The sequence below is a fragment of the Nyctibius grandis genome, chromosome 7 (assembly GCF_013368605.1).
Source record: "Nyctibius grandis isolate bNycGra1 chromosome 7, bNycGra1.pri, whole genome shotgun sequence".
Classification (NCBI taxonomy): domain Eukaryota; kingdom Metazoa; phylum Chordata; class Aves; order Nyctibiiformes; family Nyctibiidae; genus Nyctibius; species Nyctibius grandis.
The window spans coordinates 37,495,070-37,516,424 of NC_090664.1; the positions used below are offsets into that span (position 1 = coordinate 37,495,070).

The 21,355-nt window shown below is 43.3% G+C and overlaps 1 protein-coding gene across 1 annotated transcript in view; it reads left to right on the top strand.

The window, feature by feature from the left end:
• The first annotated feature begins 19,090 nt into the window (after window positions 1-19,090).
• Window positions 19,091-21,355, top strand: part of PLXDC2 (plexin domain containing 2) — a 295,983-nt gene continuing 293,718 nt past the window's right edge. The window contains exon 1 of the mRNA XM_068404684.1: window positions 19,091-19,634. Within this exon, the coding sequence (XP_068260785.1) occupies window positions 19,526-19,634 (109 nt within the window). The 5' untranslated portion in view covers window positions 19,091-19,525. The remainder of the gene's footprint in view (window positions 19,635-21,355) is intronic.

The window sequence follows — 21,355 nt, forward strand, 5'->3', positions numbered from 1 at the left end:
GAAGTTTTTAAGCACACATTTAACTTTTAAGCATCTGCTGAAAGTACTTGCCTAAGCTTCACTGGAATACATTCCTAAATTTCATTGCTGTGATTTACTACTTAACTGCCTTAAGCACTAAAGGTCTGAGCAAGTAAAGCAGCAGTTCTGAAATGTTTAAAGGCACAGTAGTTTTTTCCTTTCCCATAATAGTTACCCTCATCTTCACATATCTCGCACACTTAAACCTCCTCACTTCAGCCAGCAGCCCCCTGTCACTTGGTATGCACCCGTGTGCACCTTGCATGTGGGAGTCAGCATGGACGACCTGAGTTGTTGTGTCCTAGCATGCCTCATCAAACCAACACCACAAATGCTGTGCTCCAGCTTCTCTAAAGGGCTCCTGTTTCACCCTCACTGGCCTCAGAAATCCCCCTCCACCTCTTTCCCTTCCCCATAACCATCCCTTGGCCTTGTGCACAGAGATCTCTTAACACAGTCTCAGAGCTGCATCCATAGAACCCTTGAGTCTCTGCTCTTGCAGGAGGAGGGAGCAGGGTAACCACATGAGGCTGCTGCTCAGCCCAAGCCCAGCGTGGAGAGGGAACAAAGCAAGGGAAACAGGAGCAGGTCCCAAACAGCTACAGTCACAAGACGATCCATGATCTCCTGTCCCACTCACTAAAAGCAAACGTGATACTATTTAGCTAGCAAAGAGAAATGCCCAGCTACCAAAGAACCTAAATCTTCTTCAGGTTTAGAAAACAATATTACTTTTGTGCTAAGCATTTTTAGTTTTACAGATGGAAATCAGAATTAATAATTACTGGAACTGACCATACAGATATTTTCCCTGGGTAATGTACTTTGGTCCCGAACTCTGCTACAGGCTTTCAGTCAGTGAGTTTGGTGAAAGAAATCAGATATTCTGTGTTAACTTTTAAACATGTCATAACTGTTTAAAAAACTTACATGGCCCCTATCACCAGAATATCCAAAAGCTTCTTCATCCTTATTAGACGGTCCATCCCTAATGAAACTGTCTGGTAGGCGGTCCATAGTTGAGGTTCAGTTTAAATGTGGGAACTGAGGCAGAGTCCAAGGTCTGGATCTACCCCCCGCTCCAGCTGCGAAGATTTAGGTGTATGCAGTGTAACACAAGAATTCAGATTACTTTATCCAAGCAAATAAAGCCAAATATCCTGCCTGAGACCTGTGACAACTTTAGTCTCCTGCTTAATTCACAAAGTCTCCTTGCACCAGACCACACTGAACATCCCCTCTTACAAGGGTGAAACATGCGCCAATATGTATGTTCATAAATACAAGCAGGACAATTACGTGGTTGTTAGTACACTTGTCTCAGAATAGGGAGATGGATTCCTAGACTACGTTACTCTCCTGGTGAGTAGTGAGAGGGAAAATAAAACAGCTGTCAAATCCATATCTACACGTTTTCAGAAAAGTAGAGAGGCAAGGGCAAGCTATATACGCTCTCCACAAATTCTTTGCAAACACACATTTTTAGAGTGAATGCGAGATTCCTTGCCAGAGAACCAGAAGCTAGAGACGCCTGCATAGGGATCTTGATTTCTGGTTCTTATCCTTCATGTATTTTCATTACTGATCACTTGAAAGAAAACGCACGTCTTCTCAGGAGCTGGGATCAGACCCCAAGCCCCAGTCCCCATCGCAGATTTGAAGGGAATGAGCTTGCTATCCAAAATGAGCTCTAGGAAGGGACTTTCATGCTATGAACCCAAATTTTACCATTTGGGTTTGCAGGTAAGCATGTGGCCAAGAGACGGAGGGCTCTGGGAAGGGAGATGTCTCTTTCTCCTTGGGACTTCCCAGCAGTTGGCTTGATTGCTTCTCCTGAGTGTGCTGCCTGATGGGAAGCACCTTCCTCTGCACCTAGCTTACTTTGTTGACTTTATAGGGAGATTTGCTTGGTGACTTCCTCCACACCTTCCCCAGAGCAGTGCCTCACTCATTGCGTACCCTGCTCCACTGGGACACTGCTCATGAGTCTGCACCACAGGGGCTTGCCCAAGCACATGGAAGCAGCACACTGCGGGTAAGGAGTTGAATCAGGGCACCCCATCTTCCAGACTAGTGATTTACAAGCTTTTTCTCTCATTTTTCAAGTGCTCTCAGGTCCTGATGGAGCTGACCATGTGCTAGGGTCTGTACGTGCTACATGGTGAAGCAGTGACCACAGTGCTTTGCTCTGGCTCCTTTGAGCTCAGTGCCTGCTGAAGACCACAAACCAATAAGAGCCCACTTCCCCCTGGTTCTCATAGTTTATAAAATTGCTGTCCTCAGCTAACATCACCAACAGATACAGCTGAACAAAGATTTAGCTTAGTAGTAATAAATGACAAAGGATTTTTCCCCCCAAAGCTTTGAAACTTAAAGGTGCAAGTGTCTTTGTTGCTAGAATAAACAACAAGTAGCCTCTGCAAGGATGCTGCCACCCAGAAATGAGAATCCAGACAACACAATGTATACTTGTCTATGCCTTTCCCATTAGCAGAGACTGGATGTGCAGAGTGCCTTATTATGCAGGGTTAATTCAACCTATTGTATAAAATCCACCAGATTCTGGAGTGCTTATTTGTGTCTGCAGAGATTAAAGTTCTGTCTGTCCTCAGCATCTGGATATATATTTGGCATCTGGATATATATTTTTAAAATGCAATTTGAGATACTGTGCTAGTTTTCTAGTACTTCTAATAGAAGATTTTATTACAGTATCTAAAACATATCTTTATTCACCTTCAGTCCTGAGTATCCAGACATTTTATTATTTTTTTATCCTTGTGGTATACATTATTTAATAAAGGGGAAGAAGGGGATTGGAACCTAATTACATATTACTGCATAAGGAACAATGTTCAGCACAAGTTTTCTGTTATATAGTTCCTCCCAAATGGTACATTTTGTGTCCTTATTAAAACCAAAAATATGTTTCCATGTAGCCAGAATAAAGATGATTTGTCTCATTGACAGGTATTTTCTTCTTGCTGTTTCTAAACTTAGAATGCACACACATAAGAACTCACACAGATAACCATAAATTTGTATGTGCTTTATACGTTTTAAAATGCAATACTTTCCTGACAGCTTTTTAACTACATGATCAATTCAGAGCCAAGATCTGGGGAAATTGCTTTGTTTTCATAACCACAGCAATCAATCAAAAAGTAGAATGAGATCTTTTAGCATTGATATTTCTGAGCAATGGTCAAAAAAAAATGTGATAGTTGAGATTTTCTTCAACAAATATCTTTATCACACCATTCTCCCTGAAAGTCAAACACATTTTTTTGTGAGCTGCAAACGTAGGAAGATAATTACATCTGATTTCAAGAAATGACTCCTGAGACTAATATCAATGCAAGTCAATCACATGATGTCACTTTAAGGTCTCTGTTCCTTCTACCTTAATAATTTCAGCCACCAGTAGGTCTTTATGCAGAGTATAATTGAGATGGTGTAACTTTTCAGCCTGCTCCTATCTGACAATTAGAAACTTCTTCCCCCAGTCACACCAGCTGGAACTACCGAAAACCATGGTGAAGAATATACACTTCACACCACAGCAGCCACCTGGGAAGGGTTAATAATACTCCAATCCGCTCTCCTCCCTTTTTTCCTCCCTTACTCCCCCATCAAGCAGCTAAAGAGGGGCAGCTGCTATAAAAGACCGCAAATCAGCTTGTGTAAAGGTGATGGGTGAAGACACTGCAGGTGCTTCTGGAGCAGCCTGGTGGGAAGAGGGGCCTTGCTCATGGCAGAAGGCATCAGAAGGGTAACACAGGTTGCAGCCTGCAAGAGAGGCTGAATTTGAGTCTGGATTTCCCTGCAAAAGGGGAAATGGTGGCTCAGAGATTAAAGGACTGATAATGCGGGACTAATCCATCCTCAGATTTATGTTACTCAGAGGTGGGTGATATATGCTGTACGTAGGGGTTGTGAGGGGCTGTTGTGCAGACACTATGGGGCATACCTTAGGCATGGATGTTGTCTTTTGGTACCCTATCTTGAGTTTAAAAAAAAAAAAAGTGTGATTAGATTGAAATGGGTCTGTTAGTTTTCTTTTTTTAAAGAAGAGAATGTTCAATTAATTTTTGCATCTCAGAACTCTTTCTTCAACTCCCTTTTTTCCAAAAGAAAGACAATTCTGTACTGTCACACTGCACTGGTCCCCAGGACTAGGCCAAATTCTGCCATCAGTTGTAGCAATGAAGCCACTAGGGAATGATGGCCCTAGGAAGGCATCACCTGAATTAAGAAGAGCAGAATCTTGTCTTCTGTGTCTGTGGTGACATTTGTTTTTACTTGAATAGCTTTTATGGCAGGGTTTACATTTTTTTGCTGATGTATAATAAAACACTTTTACTGTAGTTAGTTTAATTTTCAAAGCTTTAAAAAAATCAATTTCTTTGTACTCGGTATATTGGAGTTGAAAACCGTAATGTACTATTACTTCAGGGTCACTGCTTAACTTCTGTTGACCCTCTTGCTTGTGAATATTTCCTGGAGTTTATTACTACAATCTATTTCCTGGATTTCTTTATGTATAAACTTACGTTTCTTGTTCTTAAGTAACAACTATCAGAGTCTTTAAGAACGATGATTGATTTTAGGGCAAAAAACAATTTACCACATGCAGGAACACAAAATCCATGGGACACTTCTCATTAATACCCACTTTCTCCTTTTTGTACTGCAAAGATTTTGAGAGGGCTGCAAGAGATGTGGATGTTTCAGATGGAGCAATGTACAATGGGGAAAGAAAACATGAAGTGTGTAGAGCAAATAGCACACATTAACATATATTATTCTGTCCATTGGGGCAATTCTGAGTTAAATACCTGTCACTGTTTGTCACAGCTTCTCCAACCAGGAGGAGGAAGACCAGGATGGTGCCAAAATACTTGTTAAGCTTTTGGCAAACACTTTGTCTGACAAATTACTGGAAATATTAAACTTTTTTAAGTATGGGCAGGACTTTAAGTAGCTCTTAAAGTATTGTGAGTGGATTGGCGAGTAGCATTAAAGGCAAGCCAGGATTCCTGCTGTAACTGTCCAGGAAATGGTTGGCCAGTGGAGTTGCTTCCTTACAGGCAGCCGTCAGCAGAGCTGAAGACAGCATGTTAGCCTGCTTATCTTTATTGTTAAAGGGCGGTATCTAGCTTTTTTGACAGATGTATATATTACTATAGTCACCACAAGACAACTAAAAATAAGATTTCTGTCTAAATACATGTATGTCTATATTCATCTAATTAATCTCTTATGCTGTGATAAAAATGTCTAACTCCTCACCAATAAGAAGTTATTTTGTGTAAAGACTTCTAATACCTCACTCCTACTAGAAAAATAATTTTTTATGTCTGTGCAATATATCTAATGGATGAGATGTCAGAGTTTCCTTCACTGTTGTTATCCAGTTTGGATGCTCTGTAACAGTTATTTCTTATGATCCTAGTAAACCTGTGTCTTACAGGTTATAACCATATATTGATGCTACATTAGTCACACCACCGATTCTCCCTCTACTTATCAAAGCAGTCTTTAGATAACTTCCAGATGAGACATGACAGTGGATAATCCATTGTCCTCTTTGCTGGTTCTTTTGTCTTCTGAACAAAGGATTTGACTCAAATTAAGCTGATTTCAAGATGTAGCAGTTAGGACTAGCATTTTGAAAATGTGTTTTCCATGCTTGAATGGGATGAATGCACCTCTTCTACTTGCTCTAGAGAGGGCAATACGTGGAGAGTGAGATGACCAATGACCTGATTTAGCAGAGGAAAACTGTTGTAGGGAGAGATAATATTACGGGAACAAATAAAAAAACCCAAAGCAGGGAAGCTGAATACTACTTGAGGAAGGTGGGGGAAATGTTTTAATAATCCTGCTCTTGTGTGAACATCATAGGAGGAAAAAAAAAATCAAGACATCCTCAGCGCATGACCTGCAGCTTGACAGACACCAGGTCACCCAGGTTCTGAAACGTGGGAATAGCACCATCTATTACACAGCTGCCCTTACCAACGTGGTGTCAGAACTCATAGCCTCTCCTGCGTGGCCCTCACGACAGCTTTCTAAGGTAAGGAAAGGCTATTTTCTTAATTTAGGAGGGGCATCTCCTTTCCTGATGGCTTGCAAAAAGCCAGTGATAAAGCAGGAACTGAACCCAGCTCATGCTTCTGGGTCTCTATTTTTCCTCTCCTACTTAGAAGTCACATCTGCTTGAGAACCTTGATAAATCAGGCTAATGAGACCACTTGTAACGATACCTCTTTCCACTAATCTTAGGGAACATATTTACCCTTATCTTCCCATGTATGAGCTATGCTGTCTTTCAATTACAATTGCATCACATTTTGCAAGCACTAGAACTGTGAACGTTTGTATTGTGAAAACATGCTTTCTAGAGTTGCAGGTAAAAAGTAAGGCAAAGGAAATTTATATACTGAACTGGAAAATGAGACAATGTATATGAACTAAAACTTTTTTATATCAAACTTTGAGACTTGAAAAATAGCTGCCATTTTAGAAAGAAAAATAAAATTTCAAAAATTTTTCTTATTTTGTTGGAATTTGAAATATTCAAGCAGATTTAATGTCTTGAAAATGCAATTTAGCAGATGGGAAAAGAAGGAAGGCAGCATGTTAGAACAGCTTCCTCTTTGAAAATCAGTATCTGCGCACAAACCACGGTTGTCATAAAGCAGGAAAAGGACTTACAAACATCACATCCATGCTATCATGTGTCATTTCTACTGACTGTTTTTACTTTTCTTACCTGCTATCATGGGACTCCCGAAATAAGAGTTGAATTTAAATAAGTCTGTCCAGACAGACAATGAACTCCACTTAAGAGGGTCAATAACTGGAGAAGTAAACCAGACACGCATAATCATTCGGCAAGCTTGGACTATAGTTACTGAAATTGAGAAAATCTACTAAGGAAAACATGAAGGGGAAAAAAAAGAGCAAGAAAGAAGGTTATAAGCATGCAGTGTTGTATTTCCACATAACCAAGAGAAGGACCTGTCTTTAAGCTCTTGCCAAGAGCTGATAGTATTTCAGTGGCTACCCAAAAACATTCAAAAAATAAATAAATAAATAAAAAGAACTATGATAATGTAATGACCCTTTGGAATATCACATACTCATATGCTAAATAAAACTTGCCCCAAGTTCAAATCTGAAAGAATTAATTCACATTTCTTTTGCTACCAGAGAAGCCTGGTCTCACATTTTCCAGCAGGCAGAGGCATATGTACGTACACACACCCCTCACAACTCCCTGCCCCGCCTTTTCCGTCCCAAATAAGTTTTGTAAAAATCTCCAAGTTATAGTCACGCTAGCTGATAATTAGTTTTCATCTGATTGTTATCCATCAAAAGTAAAAGTAATGTAATATGCTAGACTTAGCTCATTTATTTTCATGAAAACATAAATGACATGTTTTCAAAGGCTGGATAGCATTAAGGAAATGGCCATTTTCTAATTGTTACCTGCATAGCCAGCTGTCACCTGCTGAAAGATTGCAGGCAAGTCTGTAACTCATTCAGGAGGGTGTTCTGCAGAAGGGCTGTGAAGTCCAGCCATGTACTTCCACAGTATTCCAGATCTCCAAATAGTCTGAATGGACATAACTCTCTTGGACATCCAAGTATTTCAGTTCACACAAACTGAAGATCTTGCTCTGATATCTTAACCAAATAACACTTTTTGCCTGGTATTGGGCTGGACCTCTGACATTGATTTCCATGAGGAGTTTTTGTTCAGCCGTAGAAGAAAGTGAAAATATTCTACAATTGTTGTGGTAAACTAGCACAGACAAAAAAATATCAGGAGGCCCAAGTCAGTTGTATATGCTTTTTTCCTCCCTAGACCACAAATGGCTATTACTTTATACACACTGGCTCGGTTGTCTAACTTAGCTAAATTACTGTAGTGGTGTTGAAACTGCAGTGCTATATGAATGATGCTAACTGAGAACCTTTCCCTGTGGTCCTGCACATTTAATTCTTATTCAGACCAATGTAACTGACCTTGCAAGGAATGCAGATAAATAAGGAATGTAAGACTTCTTCCTATTTGTGTTTCTATGAATGAAACAGTATTAGCTATATGAACTGGTATGAGTAACAGTTAATGCTGAACAAAATACTGAATTTAGAAAAATATGCTGTTCTCTTTCCTAAGAAAAAAAAAAAAATTGCAGACGTATCCAAAACTTTAAAAACCTAATTAAAAGAAAGTAGTTAGTGTGCTTTGAAAAACATTTGGCCAGAACTACTCTACTGTAAAACCTCTAAAAAACAATTCACTTCAAAGATTTACAATCTACCATTTAAGTATGTTTGATGTAGACTTATTTGCACAGTCTACAGTTTATAACGCTCTTGTTTCAAAGCACCATTCTTCATGAACAAAAAAAGAAATAGATAAAGGAAGATGCAAAGAAAAAAATAAAGAGGGAAAGAAATGGATGATGGATTATAAGGCAGAGAAGTTTCTTTTTCAGAACAGAGTTTGACTTGTGACACTGATTGACCTGCATCTTTGAGTACATTCCATAACATGTGGAAATTTATAGCTGCTAAAATACCTAATAAGATTAATTTAAGATAAAATCCTTAGACTGTGTGCAAAGGTATTAGCTGTATAGACTTCTTATTTTATTACTGAAAGGAACATAAGATAATTGTTTCTTTTGCATTATATTGCTTCCTTGCTATTATTAAATAGCTACTTTGCTGCCAACACAACATCGTGGGTTGAGGAGAAACTGTGAGTTATGACTTCATGAGTTAAACAGACTGCAGTTAACATTTTCATGTGTAATCTGCCCCTAAAAATTCAAAGTGCTTCCAAACTTAATAAAATTTAGCCTCTTTTTCCTGTTGTTTGCCAGGATTCAAACACTGCCAGTTTAAGAAGCTGGTTTATATTTTCATTTTAAAAACCTTTTGTTTTACAATCTGCATATGAACAGTCTGTCTTCTGTATGCAATATTCACTGGGCACTGGAAATAAAAGGACCTAATTCTTCTTGATGTTAGTGGAGCAACTTTGATGGTTGCAGCTGGGCAACTCGGATCAGACTTCACAGTGAAGCATAAATCTGAGAGGTTATAATCTCAGAAAATTCTTATACTTTGAGTGTATATATATCACTTGTATGTTTTTACTACCCATTTATTTTGGAAATCCAATTTGAATTGGTGACATGACCATACTGGCAACCTCTTTAAAGACTTATTTCTTCAGCATTATGTGAATGAAATAGATGTAACAAACTGAAATTGTTATCAAGCATTAAAATATTTCCAGGAGTTTTGTACTTCATCCATGAAAACCGAGAACTCCCACTGATTTAATGAGACTTCACTTAGTGGCATCATACAAATACTACTGTGAAATCGTTTTTAATGATCATATAAAGTAAGATTGTTCAAAAGTAATGTTAGGAGAAGAAGTTGACAAAGAAGTCCATAAAACACTTCTGAATCAAGCTGAAGACCACATTTTGACAACAGTCAAACCTCAAAATTTTTGTTTGAGCTGGTACTTTGACCTGGACTATTGACTACATAACAAGAATAAAGCATCATACCATAATATGAGTTTTCCTGAAGATGTCAGCTGCTTGCCTTTGCTAGAGGTAAGAATAGTTTACATTTACTCAGAGCTTTGTTTTAAAATTGGCTCTTGGAGGTAATATCCAGACACAATTTGGCATGGAACTAGATTCATGTTCTGAGAGTCCCAAACTTGTCGGAGTTCTCAGGCACCCAAAGTGTTTGTCAGCAATACCAGCTTGTTTGTGTTCCCAGAGGGAAAGAAATCAGAAGTTCCTGAGCTCATTTTAAACACCACAACAGATTAACAAGAAAATCAGAAGCTTTCTTCTACCAAAAGGAAAAGGTGTAGGTTCTTAATTACAAAATTGGAAAACAGTTAATGTATTTATATCTATTTTGACAATCTGCTTAAGCTGGAATCTCCTTCCCTTCTCTTTTCAGATCTCTTTTCCTGTCTGTTATCTTGTAAGACTACACTAAGATAGCTCTTCATCAGTTATGACTATGATAACTTATTTTTCTCTTCCCCTGTTCAATACATTGCATAAAGTAAAAGCAGCAATGTTGGACATTTCCTGGGCTTATCTCTGGGATTTAATGTGTTCTCCAATTAGCATTAATTAAATAGCCTTTCTGCAAGTGTTAATGTTTTCAAGACTCTTAAATTATAAATATTAGCTGTAAATGCATATTATCAAACTCCTTAATCTCTAGGTCCATGCTAAAGTCTACTTAGGGGCCATATGTGACCTAGCACATCTGTCAGATTTATTATCTGGAACCACCTTACCATCCTCTATCTTTCAATAGTATTAGATGCTTGCAGTACCACGAAACAAAGCAGTGTAAATAGGGTCATCCTGAGGTAAACATGTTAAGCGTGCTGAATTGTTGCAGTTGACTCTAAAAGAAGATGTAATCATGTCTTTCCACTGTCTAGACATTTGAAAGGGTTGTCAGGACTACAGCTACAGCTTACCAAGCATCTGCTTTTGCTCCACAGGGAGAGATAAAACTTTGAGATCAAAGTCTCAGGATAAACACTTAGCTGGGGTGGATTTCTGACATGAAAAATCATTAAGTGCTACCCTTCACTGCACTCTTGCTTACCATTTCTCTCATTAGGCACACAGCCAGGCTCCATGGTGTACATGGAAGCCACAAAGAATCACATTTGGATGTTTATATAGGGGATAAAGTGTTCAAGGGTAGATTGGACTAATGTGCAGGGGCAAATCACAGGAAAACCTCCCTGCAGAGAGGAGTGGAAGTTGTCAGAGCAGGACTTACTGCTCTGGGCAAGCCTGGCAGATGGATATACCTACCTTCAGAGAAATAATCTGTGTGTTTCTGAGAGATAGGAACCACTACAGGAACCTTTTCAATCTGCAATATCCAAGTAAGGACCACTTCAAAACAAGATAAAAGGAGACATTTATCTGCTTTAGCCTCCAAGTGCTCCTGGAGAGTTCTCCCTTTCTTGAAGAATTCCCTGGCAAAGGAAGTATTGCCACAGCGACTGGAAGGAAGAAAACTTGCTAGGTTATACTCTTCTTTGAAGGTATATCCCCTCCTTAAGCCTGCTATCAGCACAAGTCACGGTGGCATTTTGCAAATCTACTGTGCATTCCTATACACTGAATGTTTATAATGTATCTTAAGACGCTCCATCACAACACAGGGGAAACATGCTAGGGAGAACTCTAAGACAACACAGCTTCTAAGTAACCATGTGTTTCTCATTTTTTGTAGCCAGATCAGATCTGTACTGAAGGTGATTTAATTCAGTTAAATGGAACCAGTGTTAAAAAAAAAAAAAATTCTCTGGCAAACTCCATTCTCTGCCTGCACAGGCTGCGGCCTCTGTGACTGGCTTAACTGGCAAGGTCACTGCTTGCCCAACTTGGCATGGTCCTGGAATGCCCATGATGGGGATGCAGGCTGCTGACGTGCTTCTGAAGCATGTTTCAGGGTATTCACATGCTATTCCTATGTGAGGATCTGATGGGGCAATCATTTGGGAAGCACATGCAAAGGTCGTATGAGCAGAGTATCTGGAGATCAGAGAGGACCCAGGAACAAGACTGCCTTGCAGTTGAAAATTCATCCTCTTCTCCTTGGAATTGATAAAGCCTCTTCCAAAAGTGTTCCATGTTAATTTGGGCCTTTAAATTCTCCTGTTTGTTAAAATGGTGCAGAGGAAAATGGTATGGACCTAAGCCCAAACTTACAGTCTTTAGCTAGACTGTGCCAGCTAGTGAGGTTTGCTGATTGTTTTGTTGCTTGATAAAGACTCTTCCAAATTGATCCCTGAAAGCAAGCAAATTCCTCTAAACAGCTTTGCAAAAGAAGTATGAGTGGATACACAAGAGTGATACAGGGGACAAAACACTGAGCCCTAATACAGCAAAATGCTATACTCTTTTTCAGAAAAGAGCACATATTGTTTAACGGGACTGTTGTGCTTGTTTAACCTATGTAGATACCACATTGAGCTCTATGCATATTGGTCCAGAACAAAAAGCAGGACTTGGATGTTTAATAAAGGAGAGGCAGGGGGAAAGGCTGCAGAAAGAGGAAAGGTCAACATAAACCAAAGTTTGTACTGCTGAGATGGGGATGAGAATAGGGAGTTCAACACAGGATCTTGGATTTCAGATATGTAGCTCAACTCCAGAGAGGATCAGGAGGATGGAGAATGGAGCTGAAGGGAAAAAGGTTGAACACATGTGAGGAAGGGAAAACCTCCGTTGAAGGATAAAAATGTCTCTTCCCTGTTGCATGACCCAAAGCAGCATAATCACTGGTTTGCGGCTCATCAGATATTACAGCTGCATGTAGAGCCATCAGTCCATATGGTAGGGAAGAAGCCAAAGTTCTGTACCGCATAGTCCCCATATTGTAAAGGAGCCAGTTGCTCATCAGTATTATTTCTTCCAGGTGTTAAACTGAAGAAAAAACACTGTATATGAGCTGCACCCTAAACATGTTGCACAGTCTTGATGCCCATAGTGGACCAAGCTGCGGCAATCCAAGCAACAGAAGCCTTCCTGGCCACAAACTGCTAGAGCAGTCTGGGGTGTGTTTTCATCTGCAAGGAAGCTGGGAAAAGGCAAATGGGCAATGAGCTGATGGATGTGCAGCAGCTTGCCATGCTGCTGTGGCCACTGCACAAAATGTGCTAGTTGCTTTCAAGACTTAACTCCCAAATTTCTACTACTGGTTGCAGCTGCCCCCTCACCCCCACAACCATCATTAACACCAGGCACTAACCCTCCACAGAAGGTCTGTGCCACAGCCACTCCTGTGTCAGTTGTCTCAGTTAAGCACTTGTTAAGATCATTCTAGCATTAAAGTTTGCTCAGTCTTGCTGACCTAAAACTTAATCCCACCCCAATTACTTTTTGTAACACCAGTCCTAACCCTTGTCTGGCTTCCCCTGCCTGTGCCCAGCAGCAGATTTTGTTCTTTGGTCTCAACTGATTAAAAAAAGTTAACTCTACTCACAAATGTATGGGCTATAGTAATTACTCAGGCCCTCCTACTAGCTCCAGTTCATGAGTAAGGAAGGCCTTAGTGTGGAATTGCTTGGTATACTTCCACAGATCCTAAGGTTGCTTTCTTGGAAAATGTGGCCACTGAAAAGCTACATTTGAAACTTACTGGATTTTAATTTTAGCTGAAAATTTTTGTTCTATTTAAAAACCTTCCTCAGCTTTCTTTAAATTGACTACTTCAGTGACTACTGGTATCACAGAATCACAGAATGTTAGGGATTGGAAGGGACCTCGAAAGATCATCTAGTCCAATCCCCCTGCCGGAGCAGGATTGCCTAGACCATATCACACAGGAACGCGTCCAGACGGGTTTTGAATGTCTCCAGAGAAGGAGACTCCACAACCTCTCTGGGCAGCCTGTGTACCAACATACCAACATATGGTACCAACATACTCACCAAGAAATGGGTCCATTCTGAATATCATCCTATGCTGAGCCCCACTGCCCTGTCTGAATGAGACCTAATGGATTGCTCTGGCCCCCATTCCTTTCCTTAGTCCATCCCACCTTCCCTGTGGCCATCCATGATAAAAGGCCTGGGTGCTGTGCACGTATGGTTCATCACATAAAATTTTGCATCCATATATATTTAGGTTTCTATCACAGCAACAGAGAAACGGCACTGGCAAAATTTCTTTTTTCTTCTCTCACTTTTATTTCCATGCTTGCTTTCTTTTCTGTGTCACCCTTTAGCCTCTTTCAGTTCTTCTGTGGTTTTAACTTAGCCTGCTGACCAGTGCTATACTGAAATATGAACTTCTCTGTTAAACTTGGCCCTGTCACAAGCATTCAGGGAGCCTTCTGGTTCTTCTTCTGTTTTTGGGTCCCACAGCTATCACGGTACTGGACGTACATCGAACAATGGTCACAATCACAGCTTTTGCTGGAGTTGCAAGGATGGGATGTGGGACTTGGAAATCCCAGGCCCTGTTTTGGGCTTTGCTGCCTTGTGGTTTTTAAAGTTGAATAACCTTCTCGGAGCTCCCAGTCACAAGCAGGCAAAGGCATTGTTTGGTGCAGTGTTGCTGGTGCCTGTGTCAATGTTGTTGTAAAGGCAGATTCATTGAAAGAATATGTTTGAAGCATCTCTAGTTCAAATAATTGAACTTTAGCTGGAACTTTTTGGTGTCTCATTTTGAAAGGATGTTCCATTTCAAAAACTATTCCATTCTTTTAAAATCATTACAGAGCTCAAATAGGAATCAAAACTGGTTTGGATTAAACTTTTTGTTTAACCTCTAACTTTATTACTTTTTCATGCTGCCTTGCTTGCTGAAATGTTTCTCTTCAATTTCCCCCCCCCCTCAAATTGCCAGTGAACCTCTTTATCACTACATGAGATACTGAGACTGAATTCCAGTTTCCACATCACAAAGTGTCTACCACACCATGAATCTGAACTCTTTCTTTACCCCCACAGAACCCCTCCCCAACCATAGATTGAGGCATAGGCATAAGGCAGTACATGTGGGAGGTTTGTCATACTGTTGTCCTAGAGATAAGCAGAAAGATTCAATGAACAAAGCTGCACTAGCATTAACCACACAGCTCTTAAGAGCCAGAGTATGGGCATATTCTAATTAATCACAACTACACAAACTCATGCATTTGCATATAGCACTGCATGCAGTTACAGGGAATTTGGCAGATGTCTACTGGATGTGATTCAGCCAGGAAGGGAACCTCAGTGCTTGCCCCAGGAAATCAAGCTCAGTGGTGAGACTCAAGGCTCTCCCAGCCAGGGGAACAGGGGAAGAAACAAAGGCTCATTTAAGAGTGCAGTGCCGCTTCTCTGGCGCGTTACTGTATTTCCCTATTTAATAAGGAAGCTACCTCTCTGCTTCATACTGCACATCTGAGTTTTGCATGGCCCTTTAGTGATTCAGCTAAACTGCTGTGCTCCTCCTTTGAACTGGCAGAGTCAAAGGCAGCTGCTAGCTGGGCAGCACTCTACACTCACTTTGACAATACTAAACCTAATGCCTCAGCCAAATTCCCAGCAGCAATACTATTCACCTTCTTGAGCCCTATTCAGCTATCAGCAGAGCTCCAAAGGGAGGGAGGTGAATCTCAGTGGCAAACTCACTCCAGGGCATTAAAGTCTACGTGCAGCTTCAATCTGTAATACTCACAACATCAAGCTGAGCACTACTTGCCCCATAAGGGTCACATGCTCAATTTTGTCCCTGTGGGGACTAATCCTGGCAGATCAAGTATTATTTATGGCTCTAAAATTATCTAGATCTTTTTCTCTCTGCAGCTGGGAAGGTAGGCAATTTTTACACATTGCTCAGTTACAGAAGATATTGCTGGTTGTAGTCTATTTATTAATACGCAGGAACAATCCTCTGCAGAACAACAGCAAGTGCAAGTTCACTAAACAGGAAAACTCACTTAGGTTTGTTCCTGGAAGATAATACAGAGGTATTCTCTCCACTCTCACGGGTGCAGCAATTACCTATCAGTTTCTTTTTTCCCAAATGAAGCAGAGATCCTCTCCTGACTTCTCAAATTCAAAAGCAAGTGTCTTTCCAGGCTAGCACTGAATGCTTACAGGAGCACAGTGGAGGGGTGCCCCACCTGTACCTACCACAGCAGAATAGATAACAGCATGTTAAAAAAAGACAGAGAAAAGAAATGTTAAAAACTCTGCTCTTCATAATCAGATGCAGTAAGCCCAGAAGACATGTAGGTTGAAATGACTATGTTGACATAAAAAGAAAAAAGACAAAAAAAAAAAAAAGCAGATTCTTAAATGAATGTGTGAATGAGAGTGAGCACTTGCAAGCAGTATGACAGTGGAACACAATGAACACGGAGAATCTTCCCACCCTTCTGTCCTGAATGATTGATATTATAATCAGGGATGCTGGAGCTACGCAAGAAGAGAAAAATATAAGGCCATATTCTTGACTGGTGAAAATGAAAGCATTCACATTGATTTCTATGGAGCCACTGCTGTTTATGCTGCTGCATGATATATCCCTAAGAGAGACGAAATAATGTGCAAGGATGGCAAAGATAAAAGCACACAAGAGAAATGAAACTTACCACAGGCACTGTGTTCCAAGTAAACACAGCTCATAACCTCAAGAAGCCTTCAAGAAGTTGTTCTTTCAGTTTTACTTGTGCTTTGTAAATAACAATGAATGCATATACTTCTCTGTTATGAATGCCTCTCCAGCAATGACATGTTGTCATTAATCATTACAGGATTCATTATTAGCTTTCGTCTGAGGTTTTTTTTCAGTGCAATAAAATGTTTTGCCTGTGCTTTTACACACAATTATACCAAGATATAGCTATGTCCTGATTATCTTTTAATACAAGAGACAATGCATACAGCCTTCCTTGGAGAGCATGGTTTGATTTTTACCACGGAGCACAAGAGGTCTGGAATGCAGTGACTGCATGCTAACCTCCGGTATGCACACTGCAAAACCACCACACAACGGCATAGAGCATTGCAAATTAGGACTGTGGGACCTAGCATGTTGCTGGTACTTCTATCTGCAACTGCATGCTTCAGCTGACTATTGCTAATCCTTTCCTTTCTTCAGCATACAAACTTTTGTAGTCCATCTATGAAGAATATAAATCCAAAACTATAAACCTCTGTAACACTGAGAAGCAGATGGCAAATGAAAGAAAATTTGAGTTGCCCTCATTTCATCTTTTCTATACTATATATAGGGGGCTTGAAAGATTTTTTAGTATTATTTCAGCACGTAGGCTTTTTTCTCAAATCATTCAAGTATTTCATATTTTAAAATTTACTGTAACTTTATAATATGCTAATTTATGATTTAAAACTACAAAAGCAGATGAAAACAGATTTTGAAAGTTCTCCAGACCTTACTGTTCTTATTGTCATCTAACAACAGTGCTGACAAACAGATGAAAAAGAAGCAGTCCTTCTTTAAGACTACCTCCCTACCCCTTCCAGTAAAGGCCAAAAGCTCAGTAGCCCTCTCAGCAACTCCAGCAAAACTTGGGGAAAATTAGTCAATCCGACCAAGTGTAGAGGGAAAAACTAGTATTCAAACAGCATGAAGAAACCTCCCTCTCCCATTTTGTTTAGGAAATAGCAATAGCTTTAATAATAACTTGACCAAATCTGCACAAAAGTCTGTGGCATAATCCAGATCACCTGGTACACAAGGTGATAACACTTCCCAAACTCCCACAGATTTCAGCGAGGCCAGGATTTCATTCCTGCTGTTACTTAGCATAAAATCTTCAGTGTCATCTTCTCTTAGGAAAGAACTTCTGCAATTATTTTTAGCAATACTTGGACTGGTTGAAAAGGATCTTTATTTTTTCCAAGGGTATGTGCAAAAAGGTTGAACTAAAAGGGCCCACTGTAAGCTCAAATGTATAAACCTTACTGCTGTATTATCCTCCGGTGTCCTATTTGAATATATGTTGGAAAGATTTTGCAAATTTCTGCTTATATGTCAAATATACTTCTTAAAACCACAAGTGTTCTGCTTTGATTTACACATAAGCACATCAAAGATTAAAGAGCAAAACAATTACAATGGAGCTGATGAATTCTTAATCTCAGGAACAGGGGTAAATTAAGCGAAAACACAGCCTCGTTACTGGTTGTTCTTTTGTGATTAAGTATTAGTTATCTGCTATGTTTGACGTTCTGTAGCCCTATTTATTTGATTAATTTAATTGTCATCCTAATTAATTTAATTATTTCGTAGCAAGGGTTGAAAGGCTGGTGCATTCATGGTTCTCTATATGGAGCTCAACTGATTACCAGCGCCACAGTTTGCTGAACTGGTAAAAAACTGCCGCCCGGTCCCCGGTGTCCCTGTCGCTTGTCTGGGCTTGACTGATGTGCCCTCGGCTGGCTTCTGTCTCCGCGCCGTTGTTCACAGATTAATGTAGGGGCTGGGATTATTCACGGTGCGTTATATTAAGCATGTAGATCAATTTTTGCAGGAGAGAGCCTCCATTCCTTGCACTTTTGAAATGATGGGTGTACATAAGCAACTCTTCGACTTGTGAAGAGAAAAATAAAAAATAAAGGCGGGGGGTGGGAGGGTGAGTGGGGAGAGGCCGGTTGCCCCGGAGCACAGGGAAAATTTTTTGGGGGGAGGGTGTGCAGAGAAGGGGAATTCGGGGTTGCTTTAGTTTCTCACTCCGCGAAACGGACGTTATCTTTACAAAGCAACTTTTGAATAACCAGGCGACCGCGGGCTGGCTCTCTCCGTCCCGCGGAGCGGCGGGACTCTGGCCAGGCCCGCGGGGCTATCCGTGCCGCCCGCTATCTCCGCCCCGCTCCGCAGTCGCGCAGGGGGCGAGCATCGGCGCTGCCGGGCAGCGAGCCGCTCCGCACGGGGAGCCGCGCTGTAGCCGAGTGTCCGCGAAGGCGGCGCCTCCCGGGACGTCTCTGCGGCTCGCCCCCGAGGCCGAGCGGCAGCCCGCTCAGCGGAGCGCGGCTGCGGGAGCGCTCCACCGCCTTCAGTCGCAGTACAGACGGTGCAGCCTCGGCGCCTGCGCCCCATCGCGCTCCTGCGGAGCGGGGCGGGAGGCAGAGCGAGAGGGGCGGGAGGTAGAGCGAGAGGGGCGGCCGGGACCCGGCCCCAGGCGAGCCCCCCGCCCGCCCGTGCGCAGCGGGTGGCGGCGACAGCGCGGGCGCGCACGGCAGCGGGGACTGCGCTGGGGGCCAGGGGAGCGCCCGCCTCCCGCGGCTGCCCTCGGCCCCGCACTAGCATCGGCGGCCGCGGAAACCGCCCCGAAAGAGAAGGAGAACTTCTTCGTCTCCGCCTGCCTCTCCGCCGCCCGCACATCCTCTCCCGCGGCGCATCCGCCCGCCCTCCGGGTCCTGCTCCCTCCGGTGCTCGGGGCCAGCCCGCCGGCTCCGGCTGGAAGATTTCCCCGCTCGCTTGCCTTGGAGGGGTTTTGTCGGTAGCGGTGTACTGAGGGGAGAGTCCGTCCCTAAGGCACCCTGCCTCACTTTGCGGGGGAAGGGAGCTGGGTGGGGGCAAGCCAGGAAGGGAGGATCTCAGTGGCTCTCCTAAAATCTCTCAGCAGGCTGCGAGGAGGGAAGAGTTTGGCACTTCGCAGGCGAGGCTGGGCTTGTTTTCGCCAGCGGTGATGCCGCTGGACTGAGAGCGGCGCGGCCGTGCAAGCTGGGGGGACGGAGCCCCCCTTTCACCACCCCCCAGACCCGGTCCAGCGCATTCAGCCCCGGTCGCTCGTCCCTGCCGCCCCGCTAAATGAGAGCTGGTCCGAGGACGGGGCGACTCGGCGCCTACTAGGGCTGCTCTCCGCCGCCTCCCCGGACCTTCCCACCCCCGACGAGGAGCGGCGCGCACCCCGCACCCCGGAGAGTTGTTTCGGCAGGCTCCGTGCTATGGCGAGGCTGCGAAGAAGCAAACTAGCCGCTGGATTTCTATTACTTTTCCAGTGCTTGAGCGAGAGCTGCCATCTGGCCGGTGGGGAGACGCCGAGGCAGAGCCGCGGTAAGCGAGGCCGGTACCTGCCGGGCGGGGCCGGCCCGGGCACCGCTGCGTAGCCCGGGGCAGCGCGGCCGGGCTGGGGCGGGGGAGGATCGGGGTCAGGGGGCCGCGCCGCCTCCTTTGCACTACCGGCGCGGTGGAGGCTCCGCCGGCAGCCCCGCGGGCCGCGTAGCCGGAGAGGGCAAACGGCGTTTGGGGGCTGGCTCCCCCTGCTCCCGAGGGAGGACGGGGTGCCGCGGTCCTAGCTCCTCACCCTTCCCTCCCTCGGCTTCTCGGGAAAAAGCTCTTCATTAATTTTTTATTTTAATGAGAATTCGGGACTTTCCTCCCTTCGTAAATCTGCCCCACGGTCACGGGGAGCTGGTGCTATTTCCCTCCCCAGCCCCTTCTCGGGGTCCCCGGAGCCTCCTTCCCAGCCCTGTACGAGACGCTCCCGAAGACGAAGGGCTTCACTCAAGGGCCGGGAAGGGAGGGAGAGGTGGAGACACCGGCTCCCCCGGGAGCCCGAGGCAGCGGGGAGCGGCGGGCCGGGGTGCCCCGGCAGCCTCCCCGCGCCCGCCCGCCGCGGGGCCCCGCTGCTCTCCCGGCAGCGAGCCGTGGAAGGGGAGGCAAAGTTTCCCCGCAGATCCTGCCTGGGAGAGCTGGCGGGCACTCTCCTCCCCCACGGAAGTCAGCAGCTTGCAGCCTTGCCTGGAAACCAGGCGTTGAGAGAAGGAGCAACATAATGGAAGAAGCCCCAGAGGGCTGTGGGACCTGTTCGGTAGGAGCGAGAGGCTTGCTCTGTTGACTAAGTTTGCTTGTGGTAGTATTAGGGTCCTCTTGTCAGTCCTTCTCGAAGACACCTGTTAATGCGTGACACACGGCACCTGTACTGCTTTTTCTCGGGCCACTGTTTCCCACAGCATGGGGTTCCCTTTTGATCACTAAAGCCTTCTGTATCCCGCATTCCTGTGCTGTGGAGGGGAAAGCTGCCAAAGGAAAGCTCCGTCGCATGTGTGCACAGATATTTAAGGAACAAATGGGGAAAGTCGTGGTTTTCGTGTGTCAGGGGACCTTGCTGTAGCAGCTTCTAGCTTATATATATTTTCAAAAGCTATGCCTTTGTATTCGAAATACCAGACAGATTATTATCAGGTGAAACATGTCCACTGGCCTCTCTGGAGCAACAGAATTGTCTTCCCTTCCTTTTCTGAAAGGTTTGATACAAATGTGAAGAGTTTTGTGGTTACAGTGTAACTGACCCAAACGAGAAAGACTGGGGAGTTTTTTGAAATGTGCAGTGAGATAATGTGCCAGACAGAGCGGGGATTTTCCCAGGCAGGGGCCTACCACTGAGTTTCGGAATTGCTAAATGACAAGGTGGCTCAGCAGGTTGCTGTGGCTCACATGTCACTTGGGGCCAAAGGGAAAAAACAGAAGGAGACTTTTCATGTACTGCTGCAGAATTCATGCTGCTGCTCTCAGGGCTGTGGGCAACAGATGTTGGTATTTTTTAATGTTAGTTATAAGGAAAAATGAGGTGTGGTGATGAGATTAGAAAAAGAGAATGACTATGTTGTGTGGCAGTGGACTGAGCTCACAAAGTTTATTAATCTTGCAGCCATTGTATCAGGAAAAGAAAATGTCAGTGCTGACTAAATGAAATATAATTTATCAGTGGGCAAATAATCACTGCACATCACTGATTTAGGCTATTAAGTTGTAGTAGTCATCAATGTCTGCAT